This window comes from Sceloporus occidentalis, unplaced genomic scaffold (assembly GCF_023333645.1).
Source record: "Sceloporus occidentalis isolate IW3139 unplaced genomic scaffold, rSceOcc1.0.p SCAF_2, whole genome shotgun sequence".
NCBI lineage: Eukaryota > Metazoa > Chordata > Lepidosauria > Squamata > Phrynosomatidae > Sceloporus > Sceloporus occidentalis.
Window position 1 is genome coordinate 58,869,081 of NW_028316982.1, and position 18,942 is coordinate 58,888,022.

General features: G+C 40.1%; 1 protein-coding gene across 1 annotated transcript in view; it reads left to right on the forward strand.

Moving 5' to 3' along the window:
* Nucleotides 1-18,942, forward strand: part of LOC149318404 (inactive heparanase-2-like) — a 167,040-nt gene that overhangs the window by 95,473 nt on the left and 52,625 nt on the right. Inside the window, exons 4-5 of the mRNA XM_089509612.1 lie at nucleotides 15,173-15,346; nucleotides 15,816-15,987. Coding sequence (XP_089365738.1) covers nucleotides 15,173-15,346; nucleotides 15,816-15,987 — 346 coding nt within the window. The remainder of the gene's footprint in view (nucleotides 1-15,172; nucleotides 15,347-15,815; nucleotides 15,988-18,942) is intronic.

Below are 18,942 nucleotides of genomic sequence, written 5' to 3' on the forward strand. Positions count from 1 at the left end.
GGCTAATACTGTCATGGGAAAACCACTCTTGATGGTGGGAGAATAGTCTCACTTGATCAGTGTAAGGTGTGTACTGTACAACATTTCACCCATTTGAACCTGTCAGCTGCCTTTGTAAGAAAGTACTGAACTCAGTCTGTTAGTATGTAGTGCCAAAGGTGCAAAATGCCCCAGTATGGCCTGGGAGGAAGAAACAATACTTCACTCGCTGTATTTAAATAATACATTACAGGTGAATAGTGTGCCTTGGAATCATACAGAAGAATTAATGTCAATGAAGTTCTGCTAAAGTGGATTGCTAATAAGCATTATTTCAACTGGTCAGAACTAGGCTGGCAACTGTCACCCTGAGGATATTTTCATCAGTCACCCTTAGATTGTGGAATGACCTGCTAGGAGAGATTCACCAGCTAAATGTGCTATCTGAACATACTATCTGAATTTAAAACAGTATTAAAGACCCATCTGTTCCAGCAAGCCTACCCAGTCAATTTTAAACTGTGAATTTTAAAATAATATAGTTTAATAATTGAATTATTTTACTGTGTCCTATGTTTATGTGTTTTAATCTATGTTGTATCCTGCCTTGAGATGGGTGGTGGTGGTGATGATGATGATGATATAAATACATTATTACTATTATTATTTCTGCCATATTATTTTCTTTTGTCTCTCTTTTTTTGTCTGCAATTGGCTGCCATGGTCTCATCTGAGAATGTTATATTCCAGAATCCTGTACAATATGGCCACAGTATTTAGATCCTCTGAACATAGCTGGACAAATGTAGCTGGAGGGCAAATAAAGAACATTAAAAGTCCCAGAATATTCTTCAGAATAGCCTGCATGTTGCTTCTTTGTTTCTTTTTTCTTACCTTTAATGTCAGAATACAGTTAATTTCAATATTAGAAGCAATGTTAGGATTTATTGCTACCATTCCTGTGAGTAATATGGACGATTTCCATAGTGTATCTTGCTGAGCTCTGTGAAGCTAAATGGTGGCCAACGACTCTCACATTAAACAGATATAGGTTCCAGAGCTGTTGCAACATCCACCCACCCCCAACGCCCTCAGAATAGCTCAAAGAATTCCTTGGAGGAGTCTTATATTGGAGTGATCCAATATGGCTTGGGCAGAATGGTTCTGTGTTAGCAATATTTATTCATGTCCTTACCCCTTCATTTTGTTTCCCTGCTACCTGGTCAGATTTAGTAAAACAGTTGGTTTTTTTCTGCTGGTGAACATTAAAATAGTAGTTTGGTCCTGTGGATCACAGAGCCATCTAGAAGCTGACTACAGGGGTAAAATGTTCAGATAAAACATGGCTATCCTATGTGTCCACAAGAATTGTGAGCATAATGCTCCCCCATGAATGCAAAATGTGATTTATGAATTAGGTCAGTCTTGGGATTCATAAAGAAGAAACTGGGCTTTTGGGTATAATGCAGGAACTTGTTAGGACCAGGGTATATTTTGAACTCAGAGTAACTGTAAAACAGAGAAGGGCCACTCCATCTGATGCACAAACAGTATCCAGGAATTAGGATGTGTTTGCTAGTCGTGACATCTGCAGTTTCACATAAGGCTTGCCTGGAAGTAGGTGTACTTTTCCCACCCAGAACTTTTCAAGATTACAGGAGCCCAATAAACACGCCATTTGTGTGGGTATCTCATGCTGATTTCCATGTTTATATCCCTAAAACTATCTAGATTGGAGACTTGCCTTATTTCCACCATAATTAACATTGAGGAATGAATGACAAGCAGAATAGAAAGATGGATCCTGATTATCAGACTAAATAGTGTCAAGTATTCCAGTGAACTATGTGGTATGAGCTTTAGTCACTGGGGGCCTTGGTTTTGCCTTTATTGTCTATCTCTGCATGCCTCACTTGATTACAAGTCTTGAGGCTTCTCAGAATCCAACCACTTCTTGCCTATTTGGGAATGCTTTTAAACCATTCCAGAAATCATGTTTGTTGATAGATCAGGGTGCTCAGAGAAGAGCGGCTGATCTAAGCTGTATGAGAGCCGGCAAAAACTCCAGCCCAGCAGTGCCAGCTGTCACTGCTTAGAAACACATAATAGATTCTGCTGTTTTTCAGACAGAAGATCTTACAGCCATATAAACCAGCCATTCTGTCATCAAAAGCCCTGGCAGCAGAAAAGTGTTCTCTCTCTATCTGCATTCTTAGGTCAGGCAGTGCAAAGGCAAGAGGGAAACAGCTCTGCAATGTGTTATTTCCCGATCTCCCTCAGTGATGAAGGGGTTAAAAAAGAAAGGGATTGCAGGAGGTGAGGCTTAAAATACCTCTGTCAGGTGTCTCATGGCTTACCCTGTTTCATGGTGGCCATTGCAGGGTTTGGATGCCCAAACCAAACCAAAAATTAAATGTTCAGAACCAAAATGAGGCTCTGATTTTTGGAAGGATTAGGGCCTCCTGAAGCTAACACAAAGTGGCCATGTGCTGTTATGCCACATATGCCCACTATTTTCAGTAGGCCTTGCTTGGTGTAATCTTTTTATAATTAGGAGTGGTCAATAACATTAAAATGTGGAATCAAGCATAGAATCATAGAGTTGGAAAAGACCACAAGGGCCATCCAGTCCAACCCCCTGCCATGCAGGAAATCACAACCAAAGCATCCCCAATAGATGGCCATCCAGACTCTGTTTAAAGACCTCCAGGGAAGGAGACTCCACCACAGTCTGAGGGAATGTGTTCCACTGTCGAACAGTTCTTACTGTCAGGAAGTTCCTCCTAATGTTGAGGCGGAATCTCTTTTCCTGTAGCTAACATCCATTGCCCCGGGTCCTAGTCTCTGGAGCAGCAGAAAACAAGCTAGCTTCCTCACTGGAATCATGAGATGTTATAATGTAAGCAATTTGAACTCAGCCTTCATAACGGTACACCAGTTTTTGAATGAAATAAGTAGTCAAGCATTGTGTCTGGATGCTTGCAAGTGAACTTGCAACCCAGGCTTCCTACTGTGTCATGCCTCTTCCTCTTCCATCTGTCATGCTCACTTTCAGTGCTTGCTCTCACTTGCAAGAAGGTAAGCTGTGGTTGCTTTGCTTGCTTCACCTAAATTATTGTGCCACCTCGCACCAATAGATTCATGTTCTGTATCAACTGTGATATACAGCTGAACACTAAAGTTGGAACTGTCCAAGCCATTTTATTCCCCATTACCATGTACAGATGTGAGAGCTGGACAGTGAAGAAAGCAGATAGTAAGAAAATTAATTCATTTGAGATGTAGTGCTGGAGAATAGTGTTGAGGATACTGTGGATGGCCAAAAGTCAAATAATTGGGTCCTAGAACAAATCAAGCTTGAACTTTCCCTGGAAGCCAAGAGTACTTGAGACTGGTGTACTTTGGCATCATGAGAAGGCACAGATCATTAGAAAAGACAATGTTGCTAATGAAGGTAGAGGGCAGTAGAAAGAGAGGGATACCACATACCAGATGGATAGACTCAATTAGGGAGACCATGGGCCTGAGCCTGCAGGACCTGAGCAGAGAGATAGAGGATGGGGGGCTTGGATATGTCTCATTCATGGGGTCGCCATGAGTTGGGGTTAACTCAAAGGCAGCTAACAACAAACAACATAGACTGTGTGTGCCACTTGGACAGATAACAGATCCCTCTATAGACTATTACAGCAAAGGTAAATATTTTCAATTGTTTAAATATTTGATAGAAGTCATATTCAGGATGGAGCAAGTTTGTTTTCTGCTGTTACAGAAAAATAGGACATGGAACAATGGATTCACTCTACAGGAAAAAAGATTCCACCTAAACATTAGAAGGAACTTCCTGACAGTAAGTGCTGTTCCACAGTGGAATAGGCTGCCTTGGAGTGTGGTAGAGTCTCCTCCTTTGGAGGTTTTTTAATAGGCTGGACAGCCATCTGTTGGGAATGCTTTGACTGTGTATTCCTGCATGGCAAGAGAGTGGACTGGATGGCCCTTGTGGTCTCTTCCAACTCTATGACTCTATGAAAACCAGATATTTTTAATGGTATTTATTTGTCATAGTAAGTATCTGCTCAAAACATGGAAGAAAATATGTAAACCAATAGTAATCCTTGCTAATCCAAAATTTCTTTAATCCCAGCTTCATATCTAATATTAAAATTAGGTTTTAAATTCTTAAATATATTTATTCACCATCAACATTAAACCTATGTTTTAATCTAGTAGACTCTCAGTTTATACCCAGTAAATAATGATAAAGCTTGAAAAAAATTAATTTACCTTTTATATTAATTGTAATGTAAAAAGGAGCTCAGCCAACATATTTCTGCAACATATTGTCCTGCATTGACAAGAATCAGACTTGGTGATGCATGGGATCTCTTCCAACTGTACAATTATATGTTTCACAGTCATTAAAGATCATTAAAGGCTATGTTATTAGTTTTTAATATTTATTTAATAATATTTAATAGATTCGCATCATTAAAGACTACAATACAATGCTTTTTTCATTTTAGCAATGAAAAAAGGGCTGCTTGCTTCTTCCTGTCCTAAGGAATCTAGAGGGTAAGCTGATTCACATATTCATGCTCTTCATTCAGGGATCAAAAGGAAACATCAAAGTGATGGCTTGCCTGTGTAAAACAGCCATCAGATAAAACACAACAGACTGAGCTTCTATATCACTCCTTATCACCTGAAACAACTCTGTTCAGTGGAGGCAGTCTACACATTTCAGCTGTAAGGAATCAAGTGAAGAGACATCTTCTCATGTGGTACTGAACATGTATAAAGAATAGAAGGCAGTCTTAGATAGAGATCACTGTTTCTGCGGTATACCTTTCTCCCTCTTTTGTATAATTTGTTTGCAGACCGGACCCTTCTAGGCTAATATCCGCCAGATTCATTTGAGTGTAACTCCCATGATTCCCAATGCAGTCAAGGCCATGGTGTTTGGAATAAACTGTTGCATCAGAGGGCATCAGTTGAGGGAAGTTTCTTTATAAAAATGGGTAAAACATTTTTAATCAAAGTAAGATCAGGAAAAAAGTGATTCAATATATGACTGGAAATAAGGAATCTCTTATATCACTTTAATAAAACAAATTATTGTTTCCATCCTATCTCTTTGGTATTCTTGGGTGTTTACAATGATCTGTGCTTCTTATGAGACCGTGTAAGAAAAATATGGTGACTGCAGTAGTGATTTGTACCCGTTTATTCACTGTTCCTGTATCTATAGATGGTCAACTGAACCACATGGTTGTGTGATAGAGATATAAATCTTTTCCTTCTTTAATTCTTGCATGCAAGAATGAATAATTTCAAAAGTTTTCACCCATGTGAGGGAGATTGAGAAATTTTGTTCTTTTGGGTTCTTCTGTTGTTGGTTTTGTGTTGTTTTTTGCAATTTGACACTTTTTGCAAATACAAAAAAATTCATCTGTGAAAAATCCTTGATTTTCATGCAAAAACATCATTTGAACACAGAAAACATTTTTTTGTGTAAAAAAGTTTTTCGGCACAATTTTTTAAAAGCAAATACTTGTTTCCAAAAAGAAATTTTAAAATTAGGTTTTATGATTGCTTTTAGATTGTGTTTAAAGAGTGTTTTAATGTGTTTTTAAAAATGTCTTTATTTTTGTATTATTTCAGTTGTTTTTAATTTGTTTATGATCTCAGGGACCCTTGTAGGCTGGGAGGAGATACAGAAATATTTCAAATAAATACATAATAAAATACAAGCATGCTTGCAGTGGTTGGCCATTTTCTTAACACAGTGTTTTACCTGTTGAGACACGCTTTGTCATTGTGGATAAGAACATGTACGGCTATTCTTTGTTTTTCTGTTCCTCATACATGTCTTCATTGTTCTCCTTCAGATCCCTGTAACCCTCCCCACAGTTAATGTCACTCTTTTGGCATTCTCCATTAATTCAGTGAATTGCCAGTATTACTGTCAAATTCTGTAGCAATGGCAAACCTCAGAAAAATAAATGGAAAACTAGGGTGGGGAGATTATTGCATTTTCTGCCTTTGTCAATGGCATCAGTAATGTGCTTCAAAAACTGCTATTTAACATTTAATTTAATAACACCCTTGGAAATATTTTTTTAGCACTTCCAGATGTAATTTTGCATTGGCACAATTGCAAGGCAAATGGGAATGTCTCTCATAGCCGTCTGTGTAGAGCAACCTGACCACATCTGGATGACACACACCTTAAGACTGAAGCATAGCAACCAGTGTCTGAGCTGCATTGGTCTAGGTAGGACTGAGTAGTGCCTCACATTGAGAGTTAGACAGGAGCCAAATCCAAACAGGTTGTATATTTACCAAAGCTGCAAATTCTTCAGCAATTGGGGAGGGGGGGTTGTCCTGATTCATGTTAAATCAATGTAGCTATTAACATTACCTCTCCAGGAAGTTTTCTTTTTGGGCCTATAGTTTCCTTGCTCTTTGTAACTGTTCTCTTAAAATGGGAGAACTTAGGGGTTGTGATAGACAGGGCAATGCAACAGGAGAGGGAGGCAGTGATATTCCCCAGCAGAATGCGGGAGAATGGTGGGAGGGGGGAGAAGAAGAAGAAATAGTAATTTGTTAATAGCTCCTAGCCCTTTGACGCTTTACACAGTGCAATCCAATGTGTGGCTACTCAAAAGAAAACCTCCTTGGCTTCAAGGGAATTTAACTCCTCCTTGTACTCTGAAGGCATCTATCCTGCTGGGTCAGGGAGAATAAGCAAGTTATAGTGGGAAGCTGCTACTTCCACATAATGGCATCCATAGGGCTAAAGGCTGCAGACCCTTTCTTTAGCTAGAAAATGTGTACCATACTTTTCTGGCTAACCGTGCAGCCAGTAGAATGTTGTAGAAGCTGGACTTTGTTGATAAGGCAGAATATCACTTGTATGGGAGGGGAACAAAAGGAGTGATACACCAATGTCCCAAAAGAAGCAACTGCCATTGCACAAAAAAATAACTCACCATTTAAAGCACTAATAAAAAGGTATTGCTGATGTCTGTAGACCATGAAAGTGGTAACTGATGGCTACCGAAGGTTACCGGAATGATATTTGAAGCGAGGTCATATTGAAGATGGAGCAAGCTTGTTTTCTGCTGTTCCAGAGACTAGGACACAGAACAAAGGAGTCAAACTACAGGAAAAAGAGATTCCACCTAAATATTAGGAACAGATTCATGACAGTAAGAGCTGTTCCACAGCGGAATAGGCTGCCTCAGTGTGTGATGGTTTTTAAACAGAAATTGGATGGCCATTTGTCAGGAGTGCTTTGATGGAGTATTCTTGAATGGCAGGGGGGTTGGACTGGATGGCCCTTGTGGTTTCTCCCAATTCTATGGTTCTATAAGAATTACAGATTTAAAGGCAGGAAAAACAGGTATAGATATCATAACTTTAGTTTTGTTTGGATTATAGCATTAAACTGTAGTGAAAGTTGATTCTCTAAGCTCATTATTCCAGGGCCTTTGAAGAAAAGCAACGAAATGACTTTCTAAAAGCAACAAGATGTTCTAACCTCATGCACACATGCACTGTACAGGCTAGAAGAAGCCTTTTTTCCAAACAGGAAATAACTAGAAAACTACTCAGTCCCCCGCCAAAGCCTTAAAGCAGGCCAAGGGACTCAGAAAATGGCAAATTGTTCCACTTGGCCCCTAGAGCATGCTAGGGAGCTTTTCCAGATTTTTTTTTAATGGGAGGATGAGAGTGGGCATGAGAGGGTGGTACATGAGTGGGGTTGGGGCAAACTAGAACCCTCTGGGAAGCTGTGTGCAGTCAATAGGTCACACTTTGCCCACTCCTAATCTGGCCCTATGCATGTACGCATCATATGACTTCCCATAATATGCTACTTTGAAGTATGAAATTGAGAGACATGGAAGAGCCCAGCCAGCTTATTGGTTGTGCTGGCCTAAACAAATAAAACTTTTTGCTCTTGATGACCCGCATTTAAAGCTTCCTTATACTGGCTACTGGTTTATATCATGCAATGTGTTCTGTTCCACTGGGCAGCAAGTTCTGACAGAGGACTTTGCTATGTGAGCTCTTTCTTGCAGAGTTTTCCTTGAACCTTATACATGGCAAATCATGGTACCAACCTTAAAAGTAAGCTCCCAAAGTTGGGATAGAAAAAAGAGATTCCTTTCCTGCAATTTTTAAACCATGTTCCAAGTCCACATGGTTTCAAAGATGAAATATGTATGTATATTTGTCAGATGCAATTATACTAGTAATAACTAATCACCTTTAAGTGCAATGTACATTTTAAAGAACTATGATTCACATTCTCATTTTATTCTTCCCATTCAGAATTAACCAGTCTGTAATCTCTCTCTTATTTCTCTCAGAGAGAGTCACAAATGGTTGGACTGTATTTAATTTTGTAACTCCACTTCCCCTACCAATAGGCCCTCAGTATGGAGGGAACTGTGGAATCTGGGTTCAAAGAGTCATGGAATGGATGGTGGGAAACAGTGCTAGGCTCTCAGAAGAGCACACAGGCTTCATCAGTCCCCTGAAAGGATGTAAAGGAACCAAAATTGAAGAATTAGTAAAAATGGAAAAACAGGAGCTAGGAGAGGAAAAGGGGGAGGAAGCAAGAGGAACAATTGATGAGTATACAGTAGTTTGTAAGTTGCTTGTCACTGGCCACACAGTTTTGAGCTGGGATACATCTGTAGACCTCTGTCTTTATCACTCCCTTAGCTATAAAACTGTTGTTGGATGGATGAACAGTGTCTGAGGGCAGAGGTAGCTGTTGCTCTCTCTTTCAGTTTCTTCAGCTATTTCTAAAAAACTCTCTTTCTCCGAGACAGTCTGTACACTGATTTAGGTTAAAGTTTGCAAAACCTAAGCCCTGGAAAAGCTAAATAATAGATTCATAAGATAAATAATAAATATTATGTATAAAGCAGAAAGTTCTGTGTATTGTAGAATGTATGTGTGTTCCCAAGAGCCTCAAAACAGCTTAGTTCCAAATAGCAATTTAACAAGGGCAGCATTTGTAGAACCAGCAGGTGCGGTTCTAAGTGTTATGTTCACATCAGATGGAAATGAGGAGAAGTGGGTAAAGAAAGAATTATGTCTGGTTAGCTTTATATTTAGTGGCTAAGAATATAACAGCATATTGTATGGACAGTTGTGCCAAGAAAAGACCACCAGCTGGTTTTTGCAGGGAAAAATAGCTTTGTGAGGATAAGAGTTGGAGTTAAGAAGATGCACACGCAGGGGAGGGGTGTGTGGAGAAATTACTTTTTCTGCCTGCCACTCTTTCTTTCCTAGCCCCCACACCCCCCCCCCACCCCAGAAGGTTGCTACCATCTCCCATAGGGCTCCAAGCATTTGTTTGGACTCAGAGACTCAGCAGTGATGACAGATAGTTATATTATCTGAGTGCCAACAAGAGTGTAAATTATTTTTGGCCAGTTCTTGCCAGTTTAGAATCTTGTGAAATTTAGTTTGATCAGATTGTTGTCTGGTTATGTAATATCTTCTGGAGGCTTACACATGAAGCCTCCATTCCTCTCTTGGTCAAAGAACTTTTGGAACTCTACTTTTACTGGGAGCATGTGACCATAGAGATTAATGACTCCAAGAGCTTCATGGCAGTCAGAAATATGGCAAGGCAGCTTTTGCCCACATGAACATGTAGTGAAGGAAAACTGTTCAGGACTGGTGGCACAGAAATCTTTCAAAACAAAAACTGAGTAGCATTCTCTCTTTGCACTGGAGAGAAATATAGTTTTGTCTTCTTTTCAGTGTTTGGCATGTCTTGTATTGTAAAAATTCTGTATTCCTGACTGCTGTTTACAACTTAAAGGAGTAGGACCAGTAAAAATATTGGCAAACCAAGCTATGAAGATATGTAGGAAATTCAAGGACAGGAGCCTCCACTTAGGTTTTCCTTTGAAGACTTTGGGTTTTCAGTTTACAAGTATGAAATTTCATGAAAAATAACTGATGTCTAAACAGTAGGAATGTGCAGATTCTCTTTCAAATTGCCATGGACAACAAACTTGGCTCCCACCACCCTAGCGGCTGGAAAAACAGTGAACTGTTACAGAGGGTTTGAACTTTTGCAAAATTGTCCCACCCTGGGTGTGCTTGAGGAAAAATTAGTTGTTTAATATAAGCCTGGATAATTGAGAACACAGTGTTTCCTCTTTTCTGTTGGTGCCTTGCCCACTTCATTCATTATGATCCACCAAAAATAAAAATTATAGAGGGCCCTCATGTTTTGGAGAAGAATGCATGCTTTAAGAATCCAGCCTTGAACCTATATTGGTTGCTCCTACCAGATCCTGCCATAAATTCATCTGATGCTTCAAGAGAAGTTGTGTTTAAAGTAACTTATTTATTCTATGTAATATTATTTTTAAAGCTACAAGAAGTTTTCAGAATTGCTTCCTGTGTCTGAATTTTAGTTGAAGAAAGACATGTGTATGCAACAAATACAGTTGGTTGCTGTTGAACCAGCTCCTATAGCTATGTCTTTTTTGAGCACCTCAAGATGCAGGACTGTGTTGGTAGACTTTGTCCCTGCATGAAGACAGTCATGATCCCTTGCTAATTTTTGCATAACAAGGTGCTGTAAAAAGTATAAAGACAGGCACTCCTCATGTTTATTTTGGCCAGGTGATAATCCAAAGATTGGCGGCTCTGCCCAGCAGACCTGATAAACTTGATGGAAATATATCTAACGAGGAGCTATCAAAAACCAAATTCCAGGAAAGATGGAAACAAAGGTGTGATGCCCCCCTTCCCGAAATCAAGAAGCAGGACATCAAAGTCCCATGTGTCCATAGTTCACTAATGAGGCCAGTAGCACATATGTTTATTAGTTCCAAACTATTACATAGCTCCCCAAATGCCAGCCTTCCCACCTCTTTGTTCATGTACAGTCAAGCTAGAGATGAGGCTTTCCAAGCTCTCCACTGCAGGACTAGCCATCTTTAGGTTTGCGACAAGATCAGCAGCTAGGAGAGAAATTCAGGACAAGATCAGATCGTCTCCTGTTCTGAAGTCACCACGAAGTCCAGACTGAGAAGGAGGTTGAGCTGGTGCAGAATCAGGCCCTAGAAAACCATTCTTCATAGCTGGAGTAGCCCAACAGGAGTCTCTCAGCTTCAAATTGTTTACAGGAACAGCAAGCAGGTCCCATCCAGCACATGGTAATGTTCTCAGCTCTTCAGAACTGCCCTGGAGGATGAAGAAGCTAAGCAAGCTGGTGCTTATAAGAGTAGAAGCCAAATTTCACTGCCTTACTGGTGCTGCCTTCAGGAAGTAAATTCATTACATTCAAGAGCAGAATATAGCCTGAATAGAGTTAGATGCATTTGTTGTATTACATCATCAGCACAAGAATGGAAGAATGAGAGGAGGCAAGCAAGCTTTGTGTTAGAAAGGACAGCATCCCTCTGCCTGCTTTCCTTCACTGTTCCTTCCTTAAGAAATACAATAGTTATCACTATGGCAACACATGTTCCCTTGGCACCTGCACATACACAGGTGGGATCCTCTGAGCTTTGAATATGGTTCCCAGCCCCAGGCAGGTGGGACCTGGCCATCAGTGATGCAGTTGCTCTTAGGATATAAGGATGCTGTGGTGACTCATCTTGGTCTTGTCTTTGTGTCAATAAAGCCATCTTATTTTTCTGTCACTGCCAGTCAGTGCTGACATCTCAGCGTGTGGCCGGTACATATGGCTAATCCAGCTGAAGACCTCTGTACCAAGCAAGGACAAAGGATAGGATGCAGCATTCCAGAAAAAATGAGGTTGCTCTGTGTGGGAAGTGCTGGGCTCATCTGCCAGTACCTGTTACTCCAAGGACGCTGACATTTTCCAGATGTCCCTGCAGGGAAACAGCACCTGATTCCACTTAAAGCTTGCAACATCTCTCCTCCCTACTCCCACACCTCACCCCAGAAAACATGGAACTCTCACAGAACAATAATGTAATTGGCTGGGAAAAATCTCCTCAGGATTTTCCATCAAGACCTGGAGCTGGCTCAGACCGCGCTAACACACAAACACATGCAAACTGGAGGCCCCAAGATGCTCATGAAAGTACGGGTTCCCCCAGAAAATGTGTGACCCTGACAGAATGGAGCCCAATGTAACAAGGAGTGACTGAGACCTGAGAGACAGCAGATTCCCCCAGCGGGAGTGACCCAGTCTTTGGCCCCATAAAGAACAAACTGCCAGCGTCTGGGCCTATTTAGCATCCATGACCTTTCACCTTGGAGATTCCCACCTCCTTCCTGCTGTGTGCAGGCTTGCTTTACATCATACGGGATATCTCACGGCTGCTTCTAATATTTCTTTATAGTCTAGTTCTGTACAAAAGATATCTGCATATGTCACCAAAAAATGATTATGTGGACATCTATTTCAGTGCAACAGCACATTTGTTGTTGTTAGTGGTGATGTGATTACTGGGGCAGGCTGAGTGAGAGTCTCTTCAGTATTCATAAAAACTTCATTGGCTATAGCATGATTGAGTTTGCACGTAAGCCTTATTGGGCCGTATTCAGCTATGGGCACTGGAAGGGGAACAAAGCTAGCTTGTTCATCCTTACTTTCCTCTCATGTGTAGAATGCATACAAAGTAAAATACTAAAATAGGGTACATGGAAAGCATTCCCTCCAACATGTCACAGATGAAAACCAGAACACATGAAGCCTGGCAACTTCAGTGCCTAGTCAAGATGGCAAAAGTTATTAATGAGGAACTTGGAGAGGCTGCAGTTATTTGTTTTGCTTGAGCCTACTCAGAATAGGGAGATTCTGCTCTCCTGTCCTCTTTCCCCACCAAGCTGAGTACAAACTACTTTTGCACTTTGAATTCAATTGTAGAAATTGAAGTAAGCATTTTAAATGCAACTGAAAAACTGGACATTTTAAATGCAACAGAAAAACTAGGAAGATGGAGCATTAATTAGGATTGCCTCTGCCAAACTGGGATAGTTAGAAGGTATAAGAAACAGAATGCCTAAATAGAGCTCTAGAAAGCCTGGGGTCAAGTACAATTACCATAGCTATGTGCCCTTGACCATGTCATCATCTTTTTCAGTTCTTAATCAGCAATGTGGGAATGATAATGACTGGGACCACAGAACTGTTGTGAAGAGATGTAAGAAAAATATTTTAATGTACCAAACCACAATGTTGATCCCCCAAGAAAATAGTCATTATAGAGCCTTACTTCCTGTAGGCCTACAGCAACTTGGAGCCATTTCAGGCAGAGAGGAAGACAGACTGTCCAATTCCAAAACTATAAAATATTGTTTCCTGAAATTGTTATTTTGATATAGCATTCCTTGATAATTAGCCTCCTCACTGTAAAGATGAGAATACTATAACTATTTTGTCTAAAATATTCCTTAGAAGTGGCTATAGGTGTGTGTGCATGTACATGTGTCTGCACAGCTTCAAGTTACCTGTTGACTTATGGCGATGTACAACCTCATTAAACTGGGTCAAGGCTTCTACAGGGAGAAGACTGCACAGAAAGGAACCATTTGGAGAAGATGGGTGCCATTCTATAAACAAAAGCCACAAGCCACTTAAGATACTGTCTCCAAAGAAGTCAACCAAAGAGAGAGAGAGAGAGAGAGAGAGAAGAAAATATAAACTCAGTCCAATATGAGTAGTACAGTATTCTGCTCACATATTACAATACAGAATAACATTGCTGCTGTTTGCAGGTGTTAAACATGAGTAGGTTGCTTTCAGATGGAAGGCTGCTAACTTAATCACGCAAAATAAGTTGTGTACCTAGTCCTTTCCTGTTGTAAAAAGAGATGGAAGAAGTGTTGAGAAGACATGGACTAGATGGAAGACGTTGATGTTCGGACTGCTAAATCCATTTGCTCTCACCCACCCACTCCACTGTTGGCCCAGTACAATTCAGTGAATTAGGTAGGATGTTTAAACAAAAAACAGGAACACAGCAGCCTAGTGGTTAAGATGCCAATTCTGACAATCGTAAGGTCAAAAGGTTGGCAGTTTGAGGCCCAAGCGCTGTGTGATGGAGTGAGCTCCCATCACTAGTCCCAGCTACTTCCAGCCTAGCAGTTCAAAAGCATGCAAATGCAAATAGATTAATAGGAACCACTTTGGTGGGAGGTAACAGCATTCCATGCAGTCATACTGGCCACATGACCACCAGAGCCATCTTTGGACAATGCTGGCTCTTCAGCTTAGTAACAGAGGTGAGCACTGTCCCCTACAATCAGTTATGACTAGACATTCATGTCAAGGTGAAACTTGTACCTTTACTAAAACAGAAAAAGCTTGGCTTCAGAACACCTGTAGCCTTGCTGAAGAGGACATTCTGTAAAAAGCAAATGAATTAGGCAAAAAATATGTGAGCTTCAGTGGTATTGAGAAAGGGAGTATGCTGCAGAGGCTAAAAGTGAATATTCTGAAATGTGAAAGGTTAACAGAAAGAAGGGGCATAGCTTTAGCTAGAGTGGGGAGTTTTAACAGCATTTACCCAGTTTTAAAGACCTGCAAGAATGAAACTAACTGAAACAGCAATGGGCCTGCAATCACCAAAGAAGAAGGGAAAATACAATGTAATATATATTTTAAAAAGTTTACAAAATGGAATGGGTATAGAGGGGGTGGGGTGTGTCACTGAGTACCAGTGATGATCTAGCTACTAGCCAGTACTCACACTCTCACATTCTAAACAAATATTGCTAGGCTGGTGAGGAAGATTGAACGGTGTTGCAAAAAGAAAATATTGCAATATTATATTTATTTGTATCGTGCTCTTTTCCCAGGATTGGGACTCAAAGCGGCTTCACAGCATTAAAAACATTTTTAAAAACCATACATTAAAAAGGAATTAAATTATTACAGTATTAAAACAGAAGGTATAATTGCCTGGAAAATGTGATATTTCCCCAAGAAGAAAACTAATCTGAGGAAGAAGGGGTGGATACAAGTGAGTAGTGTCAACTTGGATATTGTATATATGGCATAATGAGACAATCATATGAAAAGTTTCTGAATATGTTAATATATATTGTGTCACTATGTTGAAGATGGGGCATGATGCAGGCCTAGAACTGCCTAAGGAGCATATCTAAGCAATGTAGTTTATACTCTGAAATTCTTTGCACTTCAGTTTCAAGATAGTTTTGTTTTTTTCCCCAGCCAGGTCTCTAGACAAACTCTATAACTTTGCTGATTGCTCCGGCCTTCACCTCATCTTTGCATTGAATGCTTTACGCCGGAACCCCAACAATTCCTGGAACAGCTCCAATGCCCTCAGCCTACTCAAATACAGTGCCAGCAAGAAGTACAATATCTCTTGGGAACTAGGCAATGGTGAGTTATTTTGATAAGGGGATGAGGAAGAGAGAGGAAAGGAAATATAAAGAGGCATTGGAATCCATTTACCCTCAATAATAGAAGTGGATGTTGCTATGCAGGTAGCAGGGAAGTATGTGCATTGTGTGTGTCTATGTTCAGTGTAGCATAGAGATGCAGATGCAAATAGAAATAATGAACTTAAAAGAGATTCCTGTCTGGATAGTGTAGGGAGGGAGGGGGGGCTATACATAAGATAAAAGATCTTTGATTCCCAGACGAAAGAGAAATCATACATGGGTATGAATACTATTGAAGTGAATTGAACAATCCTAGGGATGTATTTATAGGATGGCACTGTAAAATGCTGCTGCCTCCAATTCCTTCTGCATAGTGCCTCCCAGCTGATGAAAGTCAGCTGTGCTAGGCACCCTTTTCAGCATAACTGGTGTAAAATTGACAAATAATTGTTTTTGTTTATTTCCAGAACCAAATAACTACCGAACCCTGACAGGGCGAGCAGTAAATGGCACTCAGTTGGGCAAGGACTACATGCAGCTGAAGACTCTGCTGCAGCAGATCCGTACCTATTCCCGAGCCAGCCTGTATGGCCCCAATATTGGGAGGCCTAGGAAGAATGTTGTGTCCCTCCTTGAGGGGTAAGTGATGTGGCTTATGGGACAGGTCAGAAATCTTAAGCCTATGCTTTCATCTGTACTATAATGTACTAAGAAAGTCACATTGAAAATATCTTTGGCCTGTTACAGAAAGGCCAAAATAAAGCTGCTTCGAGTCACTTTGGAGGTATGGTATTTCAATGATGCATGCGTCCTAAGAGTCCAAAAGCTGCACCAAAGCCACGCTCCAGTCCTAAGGACTGGAGTGCAGCTTTGGTACAGTTTTTGGACTCTTAGGACGCAAGCATCATTGAAATACCATACCTCCAAAGTGACTCGAAGCAGCTTTATTTTGGCCTGTCTGTAACAGGCCTTTATTCAGAAATAAAGTTTAGGCTAGCATTGACATAGTTTTAGATGTATTCCCAAATTTGGATAGGATGTCCTTTCTTGGGGCAGTGGGTAGGACCACTTGATCCATTATGTCTCTTTCAGCAATGTGATATGTGCTGCAGACTTTTGGGAACCAGGCCTACAAAAGGGTTTGAAGTTTTGGTTTCCAAATCAAAGCTGGTTTCTAAGTGATGGTTTCTACAAGAGTTGCTGGAAGAATGAAATCATAGCAAGGCTATGTGCATCATCACCATCCTCTCAAGTTCTGACTGATACATGGCATGACTCCTTATAAAAACTTTGTGGACCATGTTCATTCCTGTAAGATGAGCAACTAAAGGACTTTCATGCACTACCATATGTATCACCTAGTACTGTATTGCTGTCTGTGGGGTGCAATTTTAGTTTTTCAAGGTGTTTTTTAAAAGGGAAACAAAAATATGCAGGTATGAAAGTTAAACTTGTTAGAGTTCAGTTTTCATAGCAGAAGAGCAAAAGTGTGGGCCAGACTATTATTTTAAATCTGTCTTCCTAAACAATAAAGACTTTCTCCAAAAAACAACAAACATACAGTTTGTAGTTTAAAAATAAATACTAAATAAATATATAACAAATTAAATCCTATCAACTGGTGATGGTTTGGGTATAACAGGAAGAGACTCAGAGGAGGCTTTTACTCCAACTTAGACTGAGAGGAGACAGTGGAGTTTATCAGAGGGGTGGAACTTCTCTTAATTTAGAATGAAAAGAAAGTGGGGCCAGAACGCATTTACGTGAATTTGTTCAGCGAATTTACGTGAATTCGAATTGCATTCAAACTGACTTCCCATTGCTCGAAAATAGCTTGCCATTGCCTGAAATTGCATGTGATCACCTGTCATGCAATAACGTGAAACCCAATGATTGCGTTCGGACTGACTTCACATTGCCCAAAATTGAGTGTGGTAGTCTATCACGCAATAACGTTAAACCCCATGATTGTGTTCAGATTGCCATTGGATTATACTTCCAATTTCCCTTGTCTGATAAACTCCAGTTACTGTACTGAGAAGAGACTGTTTAGAATCTTGAAAGAGCATCTGTTAAATAGCCTCCAAGACTGAGTGACAGAAGTCACATGTATAGATAGAATGAGATAGATAGAGGGAAGTTGCTGTCTATCTAAGGAGGGAAAGGAGAATGCAATACATAAAATTTCCAACATTGTCTTTATGATCCTATTTATGCCTTACCCTGACTTGCCTCATACTTGAGTTTATAACTTTGATTTCTGTATGTTGGACAAATTCTGCTGTCTACACAATGAATTCTGCTATTTGTCACTGTTTGAACGATAAAGATAAAACTTTATTAAATAAAACTTTAAAATGCTTAACAAGTTTTGTGCACTACAGCCCAATTTGTCAGATGAGTTAAAGCCTGTAAAATGGTTAGACTTTAAGGTGCCACAAGAAGTCTTAGGGAATTTTGTTTTTGTTTTGCTGGTTGGAAAGGTTTGTCTCTGATGGCTTTCAGAGTAACCCTAGAATGAATCACCCTTAGACTCTTGTATTTTGTCTTTGAAAATATACATTTTAAAAGCAACCAGGTTCTCTACACCAACCAATCAAATTGAACACAGCATTCACCCAATAGGGCTGGTGAATTCTGAAGCATAGTCTGTGACAGGAGGGTCATCTAGGGAACTTGGTGCCTTTTATTTCTTTAGCACTGTTGAGGTGGCTGCCTCAGGGCAGAGAGGAGAACCAGAGCTTTGCATGTACACAGGTGCAAAGAAATTTCTACAGATGGGACAGCCAGCCCCATTTGATGAAGTGTTAATTAGGCTGTTCAGGCAACCAGAGCTGTTGGGAACAGCCTATATCTGTTCCCTCCTTTTCCATGAAGAAGGTCAAGAGTCATTGTGTTTTTCAAAGATTGAGAAGACACAGTGGAGTTGTTAGCCCTGAGGCTGAGAGGATCCAGATTCAGAGGGCAAGATCAAACTAGGGGACAGTAAAATCCTATTTGGCTGGTCTCAAAGATACAGATTTAGGAAATAATAATAATAATAATAATAATAATAATAATAATACCAGCAAATAACACAGAACACCAATTAAAATACATAACAAGTTAAAAGAACATAACATCTGTTAAAAGAGCATACATATTAAAACAATAGATTCATAATTTAAAAACTCATAATTTAAAATCATCTAGATAGGTCTGCTGGAAGAGATTAGTCTTTAGTGCTGTTTTAAAAGCAGATAGCATATTCAGCTATCAAATCTCTTCTGACAGGTCATTCCACAATTTTGGGGGTAGGCCTGGAACCACTGAAGCCCTAATTTCCAAACCCCTCAGGTGTTCCAGAAGGATACCCTAGTTGGTGGTATCAATCGCTAATGAGAGATCCAGTAGTGGGGGACACTCCTCTGTCAACGCTCAGGCAAAGATCATCCATTAAGATGGTCATACCTGTATCCTGCTCCAAAGGTGATTTGAAATAGGTCTGGAAAACCTGTATCATCCAAGATGCCCTCTTTTGCCTGAAAATGAAGATTTAATATGGGTGTATAGCTGTTAATGGGGATCCAGGAGGGGCTTTTTGTAGAAGCAGCC